This window comes from Anomaloglossus baeobatrachus, chromosome 7 (genome assembly GCF_048569485.1).
Source record: "Anomaloglossus baeobatrachus isolate aAnoBae1 chromosome 7, aAnoBae1.hap1, whole genome shotgun sequence".
In the NCBI taxonomy this organism is placed as follows: domain Eukaryota; kingdom Metazoa; phylum Chordata; class Amphibia; order Anura; family Aromobatidae; genus Anomaloglossus; species Anomaloglossus baeobatrachus.
This window is the reverse complement of record NC_134359.1, coordinates 115,065,981-115,086,148: the sequence shown is the minus strand read 5'-3', so window position 1 is coordinate 115,086,148 and position 20,168 is coordinate 115,065,981. Positions and strand designations below refer to the sequence as shown.

Here is a 20,168-nt window from a genome sequence, read left to right as displayed (position 1 = left end):
GGTGTGGACAAAAGGAAGGCAGAACAATGTCCTCGTTCAAATGAAACGGGTAAGAACCTTTGGAAAGAAATCCGGAAGGGGGCGCAGAACCACCTTGTCCTGGTGAAAGATCAGAAAAGGCTCGCGGCAAGAGAGTGCTGCTAGCTCCGAAACCCGTCTGATGGACGTAATTGCCACCAGGAATGTTACCTTCCAGGACAGAAGAGCAAGGGAAGATTCCTTGAGGGGTTCAAAGGGAGACCTCTGGAGACCGTCCAGAACGAGGTTGAGGTCCCATGGTTCCAGCGGCCGTTTGTACAGGGGAACTAGATGGGAAACGCCCTGGAAGAAGATCTTGACTTGCGGTTTTTGAGCCAGGCGGCATTGGTAGAAGATTGAGAGCGCTGAGACCTGCCCTTTAAGGGAACTGAGAGCCAACCCCGCTTGCAAGCCAGACTGTAGAAAGTCGAGAATTCTGGGGATGGCCAGAGGCATAGGCTGGACGTTAGTTTCCCTGCACCATGAAAGGAAGATTTTCCACGTACGGTGGTAAATGCGGGATGAAGCAGGCTTTCGGGCGCTGATCATGGTGGAAATAACCGCGGGGGAGAATCCCGCTCTTGTTAATACCCAGGTCTCAATGGCCATGCCGTCAGCTTCAGGGCTCTGGAGTTTTGATGGGAAATGGGCCCTTGGGTCAGCAAGTCTGGGATGTCTAGAAGGCGCCACGGTGCGTCTGTGAGCATTTGTACTAATTCGGCGTACCAGGCTCGCCTGGGCCAGTCCGGTACTATCAGTATTACCGGGACTCCCTCTGCCTTGATCTTCCTGATTACCCGCAGCAGCAGGGGTAGAGGTGGAAATATGTAAGGCAAGCGGAATTGGTGCCAGGAGCAGACTAGAGCATCCGTGTCGATGGACTGCGGGTCGCGTGACCTGGCTATGAACTCTGGTACCTTTGCATTCAACCTTGAGGCCATTAGGTCCACGTCTGATGTGCTCCAGCGAGTGCAGATGTGTAGAAACACATCTGGGTGGAGAGACCATTCTCCGGCGGCCAGGCCTTGGCGACTTAGAAAGTCTGCTGCCCAGTTCTCTACCCCCGGTATGTGTACCGCTGATATCACTGATCCCGACGATTCGGCGCAGCTGAGGATCTTGTGGGCCTCGAGATAAGCCGCTTTGTTGCGGGTGCTACCCTGCCGATTGATATAGGCTACAGCTGTCGCATTGTCCGATTGGACTCGAATCTGACGACCCGCTAACAGAGGGCAGAATGCTCTGAGCGCTAGGAAGATCGCGCGGAGTTCCAGGATGTTTATGGGTAGGAAAGACTCCTGGGGCATCCAACGTCCTTGAGCAGTGTGGTGCCGGTACACTGCTCCCCAGCCTAGGAGGCTGGCGTCCGTGGTCAGGACCAGCCAGTTCACTAGGAGAAAAGATCTCCCCTTCGATAGGGATGAGGACCGAAGCCACCAGCGGATTGCGTACCTGACTGAAGGTGTCAGGTGAAGATGTCTGTCCAGGGAGAAGGGGCTCTTGTCCCAGGCCGCTAGAAGGGCTAGCTGCAGTGGGCGGAGGTGCAGTTGAGCAAAGGGTACTGCTTCCATAGCTGCCACCATCCTGCCGAGCACTTTCATGCGGAATCGAATGGAGCGAAACGGAGGACGTAGAAGGCAGCGTACCGCTCATTGAAGAGCGATTGCCTTGTCCTGAGGGAGAAGGATCAAGCCCCAACGAGTGTCCAGGGACATGCCCAGGAAGGTGATTGATCGTGATGGGATCGGGGATGATTTGTCCAAATTCACTAGCCACCCTAAGTGGGATAGGGTGTCCACAATGATCTGTACGCTGGTTGAGCAGTCGCGGAAGGAGGGGGCCTTGATGAGGAGGTCATCCAATTAAGGGAGAATGACTACTCCCCTGGCGTGAAGGACGCTCATGGCGGCCGCCATGACTTTGGTGAAGACCCTTGGTGCGGTGGCAAGGCCGAAGGGTAGAGCTACGAATTGAAAGTGGGAGTCCTGAATTACGAAGCGGAGGAACTTCTGGTGATCTGGGGCGATGGGTATGTGCAGGTACGCGTCCTTGATGTCTGTGGAGGCGAGGAATTCCCCTTCGACCATGGATGCAATAATGGATCTTAGGGTCTCCATTCTGAATCTCCGTACGTGCACATGTTTGTTTAGGTGTTTGAGGTCCAGGATGGGTCGAACTGACCCATCCTTTTTGGGGATGACAAAGAAGTTGGAATAAAAACCCCCGAACTTCTCATCGTCTGGGACAGGTATTATCACTCCTGCTGTTTAGAGCGAGTGGATTGCTGAGAAAAAAACTTCACGTCGTTTTCGAGTCTTTGGTGGGTTTGAGAGAGAGAACCGACTCAGGGGTCGGGTCCGAAATTCTATGTGGTAACCGGAAGACACAAGGTCTCGCACCCATTTGTCGTCTGAGGCGGCAGCCCAGATGTGATGAAAGAGCCGCAGTCGACCTCCTACAATGAGTGTGTCTTCCGGGGCGCCAAAGGAGTCATGAGGGGGGAAAACGTCGTGGCCGAGTCTCCCTAGTCCTGGACTGTTTCGGTCTAGGCTGCCATGACGAAGTGGGTTTCGGGGAGAGCTGAGAAGGTCAGTCCCTGCGTAGTCCGCGGCTGGTGGCGGGGACAGCACGGGATGTTGTCGATCAACCAAATGAGTTCATAAAGGAGCGGAACGAGGACTGTGGACGTCTGGTGAAGGACGTCCTGGACTTCAGCTGGGGGAGGGAGGTACTCTTTCCTCCCGTGGCGTCAGAAATGAGCTTGTCCAGACGTTCGCCAAACAATCGGTCTGGAAAAAAGGGAAGGCCCGTGAGAGACTTCTTGGAGGCAGAGTCCGCTCGCCATTGTCGGAGCCAGAGAGCTCTACGGATGGCTATGGTATTTGAGGCGGCAAACGCTGCGCAGGTAGCAGCGTCCATGGAGGCCTGCGCGAGGTACTCCGCCGCAGCGGCAATTTGAGCTGTTACCTCTGTGAAGGTATGAGTGAACTGGGGTTCCTCAGGCGAAGTGTTAAGGGATTCTGCCCAGACCGAGATCGCCTTTGCGACCCACACAGCGGCAAAGGAGGGCGAGAGGGAGGAACCCGCAGCCTCAAAAGCAGAGCGGGCGAGGTGCTCCACCTGTCTGTCTGTCGGGTCCTTGATGGAGGAACCATCGGGTAAAGACAGGAGCGTCTTTGTGGTAAGGCGGGAGACCGGGGGGGTCAACCGAGGGCGGATCGGCCCAGCCGTTAGGGGCAGGTGAGGCAAAAGGGTACCGGGACTCCATGAGTTTTCGGTTACCGAAGCGCCTATCAGGCTTCTCCTTTTGCTGTGTGAGGATATCCTAAAACTCAGGGTGATCAGCGAAAACCTTTTGGGGTTTCCTTGCCCTCTTAAAGGAGACCACATGGTCAGTGCTAGTGGATGGGGGATCCTCCACATGCAGAGTTTGGTTGATTGCTGCTATAAGGGAGTCTATTGCAGTTTGATCATCTGGGGAGGCTGAAATCAAGGAATCCTCTTTGTATAAACAGCATTCTCCCTCCTCCAGCTCTTCAGAAGCCGTGGAGCGTGTGGGAGAGCCTGCCCTGTGTGCTCCCGAGGGAGAGCCCGCTGGAGACACCCGGCCGTGTGCTCTTTTCCTGATCCCTGCAACCGGTGAAGCATGTGCCCGGATTACCTCAGAAGGATCCTCCATAGGGGTATCCTCAGGCTGCGTTCCGTCCAGGGGCCCAGAAGGGTGTGGAGGACGACATTGCATAGCCAGCACCAGGTTCTCTGACAGTTTTTCCATGGATTGGGACAGAAACTGTGCTCATTCCGGTGGGCTGGGAGCCCTAGGCTCTGGGCTGACGGTTGCGGCGGTGGTGGCAGGGGGGGCTATAGGGGCACAGGACTCACAGAGAGAAGAGGTGTGTTTACGTGGTAGCTCAGCGTGGCAGGCAGTGCAGGCTGAATAATAGACTATGTGGGCCTTAGCACTCTTAGTGCCCTTAGAATTCTGCATGTTCCTAATAGGAGCATGCCTGGAGGGGGAGCAATGCTCAGCAGAGCTACAAGTGAAGCAAGCACCTCACCCGAATCAGCCGATGGCCCTGTCCTCAGGAAGGATTACGCTCTATGGAGATCTTTGCACGCTTTCCGGGGGGGGGGGGGCTTATTGCGGCTGCGGGGGGGGGGCTTAGCGCTAAAAGAGCGCGAAGATGAAGTCAGTGTGCCCCCCCTGCTGTGGGTAGTAAAAAAACGGCGGGAAGGGAGCTTCAGGTAGTTTTCCTCCCTCTCCCTCCAGTCAGCACACAGCTTGTCACTGGTGGTTATCAGCCGGCTTTTCTGCTAGAGCAAATAAACAGAGCAAATAAACAGCCTGAGTCCCTGAGCCCTGGGCCCTCCCCCTGCCACCAGGAAATTATATGCAGGACTTTCTGCAAACAGGAGTGACTTCCCCCCTCTTCCAGCCAGCAAGCTAGAGAAAAGTTAACACTGTGTGTGCAGGATCCTTGGGGCTCTCCTCCTTGCACTCAGCAAGAGACTTTCTCATAATAAATACTGTAAATGTCCTGGGAGCTTTCCCTGCAGTGTCTTTTCTCCCTTTGTCTGGGAAACCAGTCAGGGGGGATCTCACCTTAAAACACTGCTTCAGTCCAGGCAGTGAAAATAGCAGAGTCAGCTTGCTGTGTCCGGTCACACCGGTGCCATATTCAACTCAGAGCCTGCAAAGAGGGGCTGAGGAATTGGGCTATAGGGGCACAGGCCTCTACCCTGGGCTTTGGAAAATCGGTGTCTGTGGAACCCGTCGTCCAGCCCAGGATCCAGCGTCGCAGGAGGGGGTACGTGGAGGTGACACTCCACGTTCCCGCCCGTTGATGGTAGTGGGAGATCAGTCCCAAAAGGCAACCGTCGCCCTCAAGAAATAACAAACCTTGAAAGGAAGTGCCTCCTACAGACACTAAGCTAAAACTGAGGTTGCCTGGCCCGGCCAGGGGGTGTATACTGCAGAGGAGGAGCTATGCTTTTGCATCTACTTAGTGTCCTCCTATGGATAGGCAGCATAACACCCATGGTCCTGTGTCCCCCAATGAGGCGTCAGAGAAATGTGTACTTTTTTTTATTTTTAATGAGACAAAACTTGAACTTATGAAAAAATAAAAAAAAATCATATTTTTTTAAAAGCTTTTTTCTCTCACTTTTTATTGTATTAGTCCCCTTAGGGTATTGAGCCTATGATTGTTCGATTGCTTGTGCCACACATGCCATTGCTACAGTACAACACTTCTACAGTAGCAAAAATCATGATCTATTCACCCCGACCACGGGCTGTCGTTCACAGGAGGATCGTTATGACAGACACGGGGTTCGTCAGTAGATCCTGTCTGTCATGACAACCCAGCGACGTCCCACGATCACGTCACAGGCGTGCCGATGGGCAGGAGGAATGATGCGCTCCCTGCTGGCACGTGTTAAATGCCGCGGTCAGAGATGGACAGCAGCATTTAACAGGTTAACAGTAATGTCAGTGTAATATTCTGTACTACCCAAAGGCAAAATATTACTGCTACAGTTCTGTACTTTTGGCAAGTAAAACTGCACAAAATGTGACAGAAAAATATTTATATATACAGTATATAAAGTAATAAATTTTGTTTCATGCCATTTTTGCAAAGAAAGGTAGAGGGCAAACTACAGGATGTGAGGCGGAGATAGAAAAAACGCAGCATAGTACATGTATCACAGGAGGAGCGCAGAATATTACATGCAATACAGTATGTGTAGCACAAGCAGAAAGCAGTACAGTACATGTAGAGAGATGGCAGAACAATATACAGTGCCTACAAGTAGTATTCAACCTCCTGCACATTTAGCAGGTTTACACATTCGGAATTAACTTGGCATTGTGACATTTGGACTGTAGATCAGCCTGGAAGTGTGAAATGCACTGCAGCAAAAAAGAATGTTATTTCTTTTTTTCTTTTTTTATTTTTTAAATTGTGAAAAGTTTATTCAGAGGGTCATTTATTATTCAACCCCTCAAACCAGAAGAATTCTGTTTGGTTCCCCTAAAGTATTAAGAAGTATTTCAGGCACAAAGAACAATGAGCTTCACATGTTTGAATTAATTATCTCTTTTTCCAGCCTTTTCTGACTAATTAAGACCCTCCCCAAACTTGTGAACAGCACTCATACTTGGTCAACATGGGAAAGACAAAGGAGCATTCCAAGGCCATCAGAGACAAGATCGTGGAGGGTCACAAGGCTGGCAAGGGGTACAAAACCCTTTCCAAGGAGTTGGGCCTACCTGTCTCCACTGTTGGGAGCATCATCCGGAAGTGGAAGGCTTATGGAACTACTGTTAGCCTTCCACGGCCTGGACAGCCTTTGAAAATTTCCACCCGTGCCGAGGCCAGGCTTGTCTGAAGAGTCAAGGCTAACCCAAGGACAACAAGGAAGGAGCTCCGGGAAGATCTCATGGCAGTGGGGACATTGGTTTCAGTCAATACCATAAGTAACATACTCCACCGCAATGGTCTCCGTTCCAGACGAGCCCGTAAGGTACCTTTACTTTCAAAGCGTCATGTCAAGGCTCGTCTACAGTTTGCTCATGATCACTTGGAGGACTCTGAGACAGACTGGTTCAAGGTTCTCTGGTCTGATGAGACCAAGATCGAGATCTTTGGTGCCAACCACACACGTGACGTTTGGAGACTGGATGGCACTGCATATGACCCCAAGAATACCATCTCTACAGTCAAGCATGGTGGTGGCAGCATCATGCTGTGGGGCTGTTTCTCAGCCAAGGGGCCTGGCCATCTGGTCCGCATCCATGGGAAAATGGATAGCACGGCCTACCTGGAGATTTTGGCCAAGAACCTCCGCTCCTCCATCAAGGATCTTAAGATGCGTCGTCATTTCATCTTCCAACTAGACAACGACCCAAAGCACACAGCCAAGAAAACCAAGGCCTGGTTCAAGAGGGAAAAAAATCAAGGTGTTGCAGTGGCCTAGTCAGTCTCCTGACCTTAACCCAATTGAAAACTTGTGGAAGGAGCTCAAGATTAAAGTCCACATGAGACACCCAAAGAACCTAGATAACTTGGAGAAGATCTGCATGGAGGAGTGGGCCAAGATAACTCCAGAGACCTGTGCCGGCCTGATCAGGTCTTATAAAAGACGATTATTAGCTGTAATTGCAAACAAGGGTTATTCCACAAAATATTAAACCTAGGGGTTGAATAATAATTGACCCACACTTTTATGTTGAAAATTTATTACAATTTATCTGAGCATCATAACTTGTTGGTTTGTAAGATTTATGCATCTGTTAATAAATCCTGCTCTTGTTTGAAGTTTGCAGGCTCTAACTTATTTGCATCTTATCAAACCTGCTAAATCTGCAGGGGGTTGAATACTACTTGTAGGCACTGTAGGTAAGCTCCATTACAATATTTGAAGCTCAGCTACAGTGCTGTGTAGTACATAATGCGCAATACAGTACGGGTAACACAGGTAGAGAGCGGCACAGTATGTGTAGCATAACTAGAGCGGCACAGTACATGTAGCACAGGTAGAGAGCGGCACAGTAAGTGTAGTACATAATGCACAATACAATACGGGTAGCACAGGTAGAGAGCGGCACAGTACGAGTAGCATAGCTAGAGAGCGGCATAGTGCGTGTAGCATAACTAGAGCGGCACAGTGCATGTAGCACAGGTAGAGAACAGCACAGTACGTGTAGTACATAATGCACAATACAGTACGAGTAGCATAGCTAGAGAGCGGCATAGTGCGTGTAGCATAACTAGAGCGGCACAGTGCATGTAGCACAGGTAGAGAGCGGCACAGTACGTGTAGTACATAATGCACAATACAATACGGGTAGCACAGGTAGAGAGTGGCACAGTACGTGTAGCATGGTTAGAGAGCGGCACAGTACATGTAGCACGGGTCGAGACCGGCACAGTACGTGTAGTACATAATGCGCAGTACAGTACGTGTAGCACAGGTAGTGAGAACAAAAAAGAAGTGCCAGTTAAATGAGGGATCAACAAATTTGAGTAAAAAATTGTGAAAATAATTTATTCGGAATACAAACACCACAAATACAGCATTTGAGAAATAATGCGGAATAGCCACTTACAAAATACAGATACAATTAAAAATCCCACATCAGTGGACCACCAGAAAAGTAATACAGATTGTATATAAGATATAATTCAAGTACAACACTGAAACAGCTGCGGTTTTAAACCATATAAATGTTATTGAAACTTGGGTGGGAGTCACCAGTCACCAGTATGGACAAAAAAGCCCCACATTCACCCAAATGAATCAATGGTCCTCCCCTATGGGCTGTTGTGACTGATGACAACCAAAGAATACACATAAGGGTATAGGAGCCCTATTACAAATAGTAAGACCCAGGTGTGGGTCTGTGCATAGTACCCATAACAAAGCCATATACCCTTAAGGCCGCTTTACACGTTGGGGTCACGGAATTTGTGACGCACATCCGGCCGCGTTAGCGATGTCGTTGCGTGTGACACCTATGAGCGATTTTGAATCGTTGCAAAAACGTTCAAAATCGCTAATCGGTGACATGGGGCTCCATTCCCAATTATCGTTGCAGCTGCAGGTACGATGTTGTTTGTCGTTCCTGTGGCAGCACACATCGCTATGTGTGACACCACAGGAACGAGGAACCTCACCTTACCTGCGGCCGCCGGCAATGAAGGAAGGAGGTGGGCGGGATGTTACGTCCCGCTCATCTCCGCCCCTCCGCTTCTATTGGCCGGCCGCTTAGTAACATTGCGGTGACGCCGAATGCACCTCCTCCTTGAGGGAGGGATTGTTCGGCAGTCACAGTGATGTCGCTGAACAGGTATGTGCGTGTGACGCTGCCAAAGCGATAATGTTCGCTACGGCAGCGATCACCACATGTCGGCCGTACGACAGGGTGCTATCGCGCTCGACATCGCTAGTAATTGCTAGCGATGTCGCAGCGTGTAAAGGGGCCCATAGTCAATAAGAACGTAGAGGATCACTGCTAGAGGGCTAGGAATATAGAGCCCTCCAAACACTTAAGGTGCCTGATAGTCCTCAGCCCAAAACAGGAAGTAAAAAAAAAACCAAATTCTTATGGTTCCAAGCAGTCCACAGCCCCACGCGTATCATCACGAAGTGCCTTCCTCAAGGGCAGCAAGAAAGCAAAATGTATATCATTAGGTGACTATTTAAATGTATATAATGGTGGCGAATCCTGACGTATATGTTTGAAGCTGTAAAGCAGGTCTGGTACCACTAGCCACCTGCGCATGCGTACAAGTATCAGAGATCTCTGAAGTCACGGCGCTTGTGCCAATGACGAGATACGCTAATTAACTATGCATTATCTAAACTGCGCATGTGTGCTTAAAGTACGGATATGTCACTAGTTAGAACACATTAAATCTTAAGTAAACTGCGTAGCGCATGCACATGACATTAATAGCGTCCCAAAGCAAAGATAAAGCCAGTTCCCCACAAGCGCAGACAGCCAGTTATCAATGTAGCAGTACTACAGGGACATAAATATTCCCGGAGGATATGGTGTCATAGAGACCTGCAATGTAATTCGAACAAATCAACTACAAGTGACAAAATATTACAAATAAAGCTAAAAAATAGCTACAGACTCTGCTAGTGAGCAGCACGATACATGCAGCACTGGCAGTGAGCAGTATGGTACGTGTAGTATTGCTCTGTACTCCAGTGAGATGATACTACATTGCCACTATGTGCAGCATTTCAGTAATGCACCTCCCACTGATTTTCTGTACTTGTTAACCCAGTTAAGTAATGTCTTACAGGCACTTTGCCAGTAAAATGAACATGATGCTTGTCTGGACATTGACCTTGTAAGATTAATGTGGCTTTGTGTTATGATGGCTCAGGAAAGGCAATTGTAAGTTTTATATGTACAGTGCCTTGCGAAAGTATTCGCATCTCTGATCAGTCTTCTCCTTGTTTGAGATGAAATTTTCAAGTGACGGCCGGGTCTTGGTAGACTTTAAACAACACTTTTTATGGATATATTTGAGAAATGGCTTTCTTCTTGCCACTCTTCCATAAAAGCCAGATTTGTGCAGTGTACGACTGATTGTTGTCCTATGGACAGACTCTCCCACCTCAGCTGTAGATCTCTGCAGTTCATCCGGAGTGATCATGGGCCTCTTGGCTGCATCTCTGATCAGTCTTCTCCTTGTTTGAGATGAAAGTTTGGATGGGCGGCCGAGTCTTGGTAGATTTGCAGTGGTATGATACTCCTTCCATTTCAATATGATCGCTTGCACAGTGCTTCTTGGGATGTTTAAAGTTTTGGAAATCTTTTTGTAACCAAATCCGGCTTTAAACATCTCCACAACAGTATCACAGACCTGCCTGTTGTGTTCCTTGGTCTTCATGATGCTATCTGCATTTTAAACAGAACACTGAGACTATCACAGAGCAGGTGCATTTATACGGAGACTTGATTACACACAGGGGCTTATATTTATCATCATCAGTCATTTAGGGCAACATTGGATCATTCAGAGATCCTCGATGAACTTCTGGAGTGAGTTTGCTGCACTGAAAGTAAAGGGGATGAATAATATTGCACTTTTCAGTTATTTATTTATTTTTTTAAAGTTTAAAATAAGCAATAAATTTCGTTCAACTTCACAATTGTGTCCCACTTGTTGTTGATTCTTCACCATAACATTAAAATTTTAATCTTTACGTTTAAAGTCTGAAATGTGGGAAAAGGTTGAAAAATTCAAGGGAGCCGAACACTTTCGCAAGGCACTGTAGCATAGTGGCCAATTTCCGCATTGCACTCTCTGCCAGCCAGACAGGGCAAACATAACCCTCAAGAATAGTCTTCATAAATAACGAGGAGGAACAGCTATAGTGAAATGGATTCCTGTGTTTAATTGTAAGTTTTATATAACATACTTATTATCAGTGGAATGTAACTTTGTCACATTTGTCTGATCTCAGATAGTGGAAATCTTGCTCCAGTACACGGACAAAGCGCTGAGGAAGTGCCCGGAGCACGGGAAAATCCAGATCATGGAGCAACACTTCCAGGTATGGAACCTACGGCCCAACATAATAACATGACCTTGTAGGAATTTTTTGTGTATTCACAAGGTACATAACAATTTACATTTTGTAGATCCGGTAGAGAGATCTGCTTTCCCTTCCCAATTACATAATAAGCCCAATTTTCAGTGTTATTATGCTTTCCTATATAGCGCCATTAATTCCACAGCACTTTAGAGACGTGATGATCACTGTCCCAACTGGTGACAATCTAAATCCTTATAATATGTCTGGAGTGTGGGAGGACACCAGAGGAACTGAAGGAAATACACACAAACATAAGGAGAACATACACACTCCTTGTAGATGTTTTCATTGGTGGGATGTGATCCTAGAACACCAGCGCTGCAAGACTGCAGTGCTAACCACTGTGCCACTGTGTTGCCCACTGAGCCACCGCTATGTCTCTGCTCACATGTCTGCTGTTTCTCAAGCCGTTATATAGTGCTGAATAATATAATAGAATTACACAACTCCCAACAGATCACTATGACTTGTGGAGATCTTGTCGCGATTTTGATGGATTTGACCGTTACAGTTCTGCACACTGTGCTATTTTTGCTTTTAGAAGTAATAGAAACTTCAGTGAACCCCCAATAAAAGTGAGAAACAAACTTGCAGCGCTGGGGTCCTGGGTTCAAATCCCACCGAGGACACTATTTGCAAGGAGTTTGTGTGTTCTCCCCATGTTTGTGTGGCTTTCATCCCACACTCCAAACACATACTGATAGAAAATTTAGATTGTGAGTCCCAATGGGGACAGTGTTGCTGGTGTATGTAAAGCGCTGTAGAATTAATGGCGCTGTAAGTGAGCGAAATAAATAAAAAATAAATATGTATGACTACGTCATTGATGTCACTTTGAGAGGAAAATCTATTGTTTAGTTTTCACTGTCTACCTCTGCTCACAGTAAGGCCGGGGACACATGGGGCACTACTGCGATCCACACATGACACTCGGTTCACACTGGCTGCACAGCAGGAGCCAAGTGTCATACGAGTGTCACTGCGACTGAGGTCCGATCATACGATCAGACCTCAGCTGAGTGGGGCGGGCAGGCTCTGCGGAGGGGAGGGAGGGATTTATCTCCCTCTCTTCTCCGTTGCCGGCTATTGCCATTCTCACCCTGCACTCGCGGTACACCGGTGTACCGCGAGTGCAGTGCGATCTTTCTCTCGCCCCATAGACTTGAATGTGTCTGAGACAAAGAGTCTCTCATTACAGTCGTAGCATGCTGCAATTGTTTTCTCGGTCCAATTGGGGCTGAGAAAATAATGGCTCATTGGTGCTGGCACATAGGCTAATATTGGTCCGAGTGGAATGCGATGTTTTATCGCACTCCACTCGCACCGATTTTCATGCCGTGTGTCTTAGGCCTAACACTATTCCTCCCTAGTCCATGTTTCAGTCTGGCTGCTCTACGCATATTGGATCATATTGTACCAAAATTGGTGCACAGAGAAAAGTAGAATAGCCGCCATCAGCGGCGGACTGGAGTACCTGGGGCCCACCAGGAAAAATCAATCTTGGGGCCCACCAGCACCATGCAGTTACCGTACTGTATATAGGAATAACATACGTCCATAAACTCTTTCAAAATGAATTAACTTTATTAACCAATAAATAACCAATAAAATAAGTCAAAACCAGGAGTAGAACAGTCGGAGTAAAAGTACAATAGAAACACGGGCACCACTTCTGTATTTATCACTCACTCCTGGTTTTGGCTACAAATACCGAGGTAAAAACTCGCCAAATATGCAACACGTGAACGAGGCCAAAGAAGCAGTAAATGAACCAAGCCTAGTACACAGATTTGGCACCAAAACCAAGCTTAGGCTATATTCATACTCAGTGTGTTTTTTTTATCTGCAGCCAAAACCTGCTTTCTTGGCAGTAAGAATATCCATTTTCCGGTATTTTCGTGGCATTTTTTGGGTGTGGATTACGTGTGTGCTTTTTCTACAGTACATGTGTGATAAAGGTAGTTTTATTCACCAAAACACTTCAAAAACACTGTGGGGAAAAAAAGCTATTGCAGTTTGTTTTACTTTTTTTTGTTGCTTTCTTTGAGTGCAAAAATACTGTAGGAAGGGATGTGCTGCAGATTTAAAAAAAAAATGCTGCAATTCACAAATTCAGTGAGGAAATAAAAAAATAACCAAACGTGCATGAGATTTCTGAAATCTCACAGCTTTTGCTTGTACTGGTAAAAGCATCATGGAATTTGTATTAAAAAAAACTGCAAAAAATGCTGCATGTGAACAAAGCCTTAGGCTGAGTTCACAATTCCGCTATTTTCCCAGTGTCACAATCCGTCTCTTGACGGCTTGTGACGTTGGGAAGGTTAATTGTGTACAAACACATGTAGCTTTGAACGGGTACCGTTTTTTTCATTTTTTTCTGAAAGGTTTATTTTAACCTTTTAGGAAGAGGAGAGAGAGAGACAGACAGACAGACACTGTGCATTGCTTGTGACGCACCGAAAAACGTTGCATGCAGCATTCCTCCCCACCGGCGGCCAGTCGATCTGCCGCGCGGCGGATACAGCGCAAGGCCATCCGTCACAATCTGCCGCTCATACAAGTCTATGGGAAGCAACGGAAGCCGCCAAAGCATTTTTGGTGGTTCCAGTTGTTTCTCAAAGCGGCGAATTGTGATGCCCGGGAAATAGCGGAAATGTGAACTTACCCTTATGGTATGTGTACATAGCAGCATCTTTTTCAGGTGGATTCTGTCTGGAATCCAACTGAAAATGAGCAGTAAAAGAAGTTAGAAGTGATACACTCAATTTTTGCTGAAGCTACTCTCCATTCGGACAGAGTCACACTTGCGTATGACTCGCCCAAGTGTAGGGAGAAAATCTGGCATTGCACTCTGCCCCATGTAAGACAATGCTGCAGCTCTGACCTGTGAGTTTTCCCTCAGCCCGAAACTGACTGAGGAAAAAATGGCAGCGTGCTGCAATTGTCTGCGAGAGCCATGTCACTCGCACCCATACAAGTGAAAAAACATCGGACTGCACTCGGATGTTATCCAAGTACAGTGCAATGTATGCACAGGCTGACAATGGAGGAGATGGGGAGATTAACCCCTCACTGTCCTCCACAGCGCCCGACCTCTCCTCCGCAGCTGTGATTCGATCTCAGGAACAGATCACAGTCACATGACACTCGGCTTAAGGTACCGTCACACTAAGCGACGCTCCAGTGATCCCACCAGCAATCTGACCTGGCAGGGATCGCTGGAGCGTCGCTACACAGGTTGCTGGTGAGCTGTCACACAGGCAGATCTCACCAGCAACCAGTGACCAGCCCCCAGCCAGCAGCGACGCGTGGAAGCGATGCTGCGCTTGGTAACTAAGGTAAATATCGGGTAACCATTAGCTTAGCGCTGGCTCCCTGCACTCCTAGCCAGAGTACACATCGGGTTAATTACCCGATGTGTAGTCTGACTATGTGTGCAGGGAGCAGGGAGCCGGCACTGGCAGTGTGAGAGCGGCGGACGCTGGTAACGAAGGTAAATATCGGGTAACCAAGAAAAGGGCTTCTTGGTTACCCGATATTTACATTGGTTACCAGCGTTCGCAGAAGCCGGCTCCTGCTCACTGCACATTCAGTTGTTGCTGTCTCGCTGTCACACACAGCGATGTGCGCTTCACAGCGGGAGAGCAACAACTAAAAAATGGTCCAGGACATTCAGCAACAACCAGCGACCTCACAGCAGGGGCCGGGTTGTTGCTGGATGTCACACACAACAACATCGCTAGCAACATCGCTGCTACGTCACAAAAGTCGTGCCTCAGCAGCGATGTTGCTATCGATGTTGCTTAGTGAGACGTGGCCTTTACACTCGCAGCAGATCCTGAGCTGAGGGTCATTAGCAGATCGTATCAAATGCTCTAGCATCACATGCCTTAAGCAAGTGTGACTCTGCCCTTATAAGAGTAAAATGACTAAAGATGCTGGCGGATCCCCAGCAGAAAACGATGGCAAAGCCACCAGTGAGGACAATGCAGGAAAAAGACCTGGTGAAAAGGTCGTCACACAAGTGCTACACAGTTACTGGACCTCAGAATATCTTTCTGTTTTGTTATTTTTCAAACATACTCACACAACCATGTCACCAAAGTATACAAACTCCACACCGATGGAAAAGGTCATAGTATAGGATATACCAGTCACATATTACCCTGTATATGTCATAAGATGTCTGGACATAGTATATCACATCCAGAATACAGGACTGTGGTGGGATATTGTGAGTCATGTACCATTTTGTGTGGGTTCATGTTTAGGCGTGGTTCACAATCCATTATTTGTACTGCTTATGTGGACATTCTATTGTTTATAGATAATCACCCCCTACAGTGTTTCTGTCCCTAGGTCTGGGGGAGGGGTCCAGGGATTCAACTAAACTCTCTGTTTTACTTGGAGATTGGCAGTCTGTTGGAGAACTTTAAGAATGAAGCAGGAAGATTGATCCTCTGGTAGAAGCTGAGACTTCTCAGAGAGAGACCTGGACATTTATCGCTTACCAGACTATATTTGTGTTACTGGATTAATTTTATCCTCTGTTTTGTGGATTATTTTATGGACCGTTTTGATTTGCTTGGAATAAATGCTCTTTGGATTGTACAGCCATCTCTCGCTCTGTTGATTGTGTGATATGGGAGAAGAACCCCGTGACAAGGACAATATGTGACGGTGTGTGATCTGCTGTGACTGCAGATACCAGATGTCATATATAGGATAATATGTGATGGTGTGTGATCTGCTGTGACTACAGATACCAGATGTCATATATAGGATATGTGATGGTGTGTGATCTGCTGTGACTGCAGATACCAGATGTCATATATAGGATAAGATGTGATGGTGTGTGATCTGCTGTGACTGCAGATACCAGATGTCATATATAGGATAATATGTGATGGTATGTGATCTGCTGTGACTACAGATACCAGATGTCATATATGGGATAATATGTGATGGTGTATGATGAGTACAGACATCAGATATTATATCAGCCGCATGTTATCTGTACATAACATCAAATGTCTGAGCACATAGTACCGTATTTTTCGGACCATAAGACGCACTTTTTTTCCTCCAAATTTGGGAGGAAAGTGTGGGGTGCGTCTTATGGTCTGAAGCTGCGGGGTAGGGAGCTGTGGGGAGTCAGCGCTATGCAGTGGGATCACAGGAGGCAGGGAGGGTCGCTGCTACAGGAAGCCGGCGCTGGAGAAACCACGTGTGCCCGCTGCTTAAAGTAAGTGAATATTCATTAGCTGCTCCCCGCCCACCTCTCTCTGCAGTCAGCGGGGGTGAGGAGCAGCAAATCAATAGTTTAATGTAAACAGCGGTCACACGTGGGAGCTCCAGACGCCGGCTTCCTGCAGGGGCTGGGGAGACTGTGTCTGCTGTTTAGGAGGCAGGAGCAGGGTGCCGCTGCAGTTATGTCTGGCCTGGGGGAAGTGCAGATCACTGCAGTGTCCGGGCCAGAGCACGGCATACCTTCACAGCACGGCATACCTTCACAGCACAGCCGCAGTCTCTGTGCTGAGGGCTCAAATTACTTTCACTTTGATCCTTCCTCTGCACTAGTAGAAACAGTCTCTCGTAGCTGACAAGGACCTACAGTGATGTAATGAAGAGAGGTGGACCAGAGCAGCACAGAACAGCACAGTGCCCTCCTCTCCATTACATCACTGCAGGTCCTCAGCACATCAGTAAAAGGAAGGCAATAAATAATATAGTATAGAAAGACATTACTGTACACCTGGATGGGGTTGGATCATATATATATTACACACACACACACACACACACTATATATACACACACACACACAGTATATAACTCTATATATGCACACACACGCACACAATATAACTATATATACACACACACACCAGATTGGAGGATCACACATATAATGATGGGGAACATACATATTCCACGATGGGGGCCATATATACCTGGAAGGTACCCAGAATGGGGGATATGAGGACAGAATTTGGGGATATTATTACCTCAGTAACACTGTCAGCAGTAAAATAACAGTGTGTCATGACCACATTCTTTTACTTTAATTTTATTTTTCTTCTATTTTTTCCTCCTCTAAAACAAGGGTGCGTCTTATAGTCCGGTGCGTCTTATAGTCCGAAAAATACGGTATATCAGTATATACGGGGATATATGACTGGTAAAAGTGAATTAATTTGCAGGATCCTGTTTAGGGTACCATGTCACTATTCTGTGGCCCCAGGCTTGCTCATGCTAACCCCATCTTACCTGCAGGCATACTTGGCTTTTCCTTTAATTTGTAGCTTGGTCCAATGTCATGTATGTGTTACCTGCAAAAGGCTGTGTGCACACAGTGTGTTTTTAAAAAGGTTTTTTTCCATGTGTTTTTGAGTACAATTGTCACAAAACTGCAGGGAAATCCTTTGCCGGCAAAGTCAATGAGAATCCTGAAGTTTGTGCACATGTTGCTTTATTTTATTTGCAGCAGAAAACTGAAGCATGTCAATTCTTTCATCGTTTTTGCCAGTGTTTTTCCACCCCAAATGCATGAAAAACACAATGGAAACACGCATGCAAAAAACACATAGAAATATACTGAAAACAAGGCAAAAAAGCACTGAAAAAACGAAGTTTTTCCAGCCAAGAGATGCAGATTTGGTGCAGAAATGTTTGCAACCAAATACTCAGCAACCGCTCATATCCAAAATGTTGTTGCAGCTGATGTTGGCATGCCTATTGCATACTGTGCATGATGCCACTGTTATGTGCCGCTCACCACTCCACTCAGAGGAGAAAGAAGAAGCTGCTCATTGCGGGATCGAGGAAAGATGACAGGAATTGTTTATTTATAGTGTTAAAATGTATTTGAGGAAAGCTCCTGGACAGCGACATTATTATATGAAGGGCCCAGAACAGGGACATTATATCATACAGGGCCTAGGACATGGACATTATTACATAATGAGGACATTATTACATGCAGGGCTAGGATGGGGAACATTATTACATATAGTTCCCAGGACAGGGAACACTATTATGTACAGGGCCATGACTGTGACATTATTACATACAGGAATCAGGACTAAGACATTATTACAAACATGGCTACTACAGCTAGGATGGGAACATTATTACAGTCAGAGACCAGTACAGGAACATAATTACATACAGGGCTAGGGTGGCGGCATCATTAAAGGACGGGGGAATTAATACAGGACGAGGGCATTAAAGGGAACCTGTCAGGTCCAATATGCACCCAGAACCACGAGCAGTTCTGGGTGCATATTGCTAATCCCTGCCTGTCAGTCCCTGTATATAGCAGCATTAAAAAAAAAAAGATTTTTAGAAAAAGTATTTCTAAAGATCTTATATCGTATCCTAATGAGCGAGGGCACTAGTCCCAAGGGTGTTGCTTCCCTTGCTAGTTGGCTCCAATAGCATGTTAGTACTATCATGCTAATGAATGTGCAGCTTCAGAGGATGATCTCACTCACCTCTCCGCTGCCATCACCACCTGACGCTGGATTTCGGCTCAGTGCACATAACCCCGGAGTTTTGGTCATGCGCAATAGTTCAGTGTGAAGCCAGGACACGTACACCCGGCTTCATAGTGCACATGACCCAAACTCCGGGGTCATGCACACTGAGCCGAAATCCAGCGTCAGGTGGTGATGGCAGCGGAGAGGTGAGTGAGATCATCCTCTGAAGCTGCACATTCATTAGCATGATAGTACTAACCTGCTCGCCCCCCCCGGGCCCCCGCCTTCTATACTCACGTGCTGCTGCTCCTGCAGCCTGGCCTGGGGCGACGCCAGGTCCGTCCTCCGCAGCGCGATGCTGCAGTCACCTGCACAGGAAGGAAGCAGTCATCGCTCTAAGACTGCCTCCTCCTGCAGTGTCGCTGCGCAGAGGAGTCAGAGCGGCACTGATAGTGACAGCAGGCAGAGCAGGGAGATCGCTCTCCCTGCTTGCCGCTGCAGAGGGAATGGGATTGTCACTAATATCGGCAATGTGCCTATATGATTAGTGAAATTACCGGCCGGGGGGGGCTCTCACACATACCCATAGGGGCCCAGGGGCAGTAGGGAGCGTGGGGTAGGGGGTGTGGCCATCAATAGCAGGGGCCCACCGGGGGTTCTCCCGACCTCCTGGTGGGCCAGTCCGCCCCTGGCCGCCATTAGCAACCAGTCAGATTTCACTCTTTTTGTAGAGAATCTTTGAAAATAAAAGCAGCAATTTAGGAAACAACTGTATTTTTCTCTTTGCATCACCTTTTCTTCGGCGCTCTATTGGGAGACCCAGACGATTGGGTGTATAGCACTGCCTCCGGAGGCCACACAAAGCAATTACACTAAAAAGTGTAAGGCCCCTCCCCTTCTGGCTATACACCCCCAGTGGGATCACTGGCTCACCAGTTTTCTGCTTTGTGCGAAGGAGGTCAGACATCCACGCATAGCTCCACGGTTTGTAGTCAGCAGTAGCTGCTGGCTATATCGGATGGAAGAAAAGAGGGCCCATATAGGGCCCCCAGCATGCTCCCTTCTCACCCGCGGTGGTGCTTGTAAGGTTGAGGTACCTATTGCTGGTGCAGAGGCTGGAGCCCACATGCTGTTTTCCTTCCACATCCCCTGGAGGGCTCTGTGGAAGTGGGATCTTGCCGGCCCCCAAGCCCTGAGGCCGGGCTCCATCCACAGACCCAGAGAACCTGCTGGATTTGGAGCATGAGTACAATCAGGGACAAGGCCCTGCATCATTCAGGTACTCGGTGTCCCCGGCAGGCACGGACACTCTCAAGGCTTGCTGAGCGTTATAGTGCGCCGGGGACAGTAGCGCTGTGCGCTGGGGTTAGGTCACTACAGCTTTGCTGAGTGACGTTACATGTTGGGAACTACTGCGCCGACCGCTCCTGGAGCGGCGGCGCAGCTGCGACTTGTGGTGCGCCGGGGACTTTGCGCCGACCGCGCTTTTACGGCGGCGGCGCTTCTAACTTTAGCCCCCGGCTTCTGCGGCCTAGCGCCGCTTCG

General features: G+C 48.0%; 1 protein-coding gene across 3 annotated transcripts in view; it reads left to right on the top strand.

The window, feature by feature from the left end:
- The window catches only part of VPS8 (VPS8 subunit of CORVET complex), a 347,729-nt gene that overhangs the window by 105,094 nt on the left and 222,467 nt on the right, over positions 1-20,168 (top strand). For all 3 annotated transcript variants that reach the window (XM_075317598.1, XM_075317599.1, XM_075317597.1), the window contains one exon: positions 11,011-11,100. In XM_075317598.1, coding sequence (XP_075173713.1) covers positions 11,011-11,100 — 90 coding nt within the window. The remainder of the gene's footprint in view (positions 1-11,010; positions 11,101-20,168) is intronic.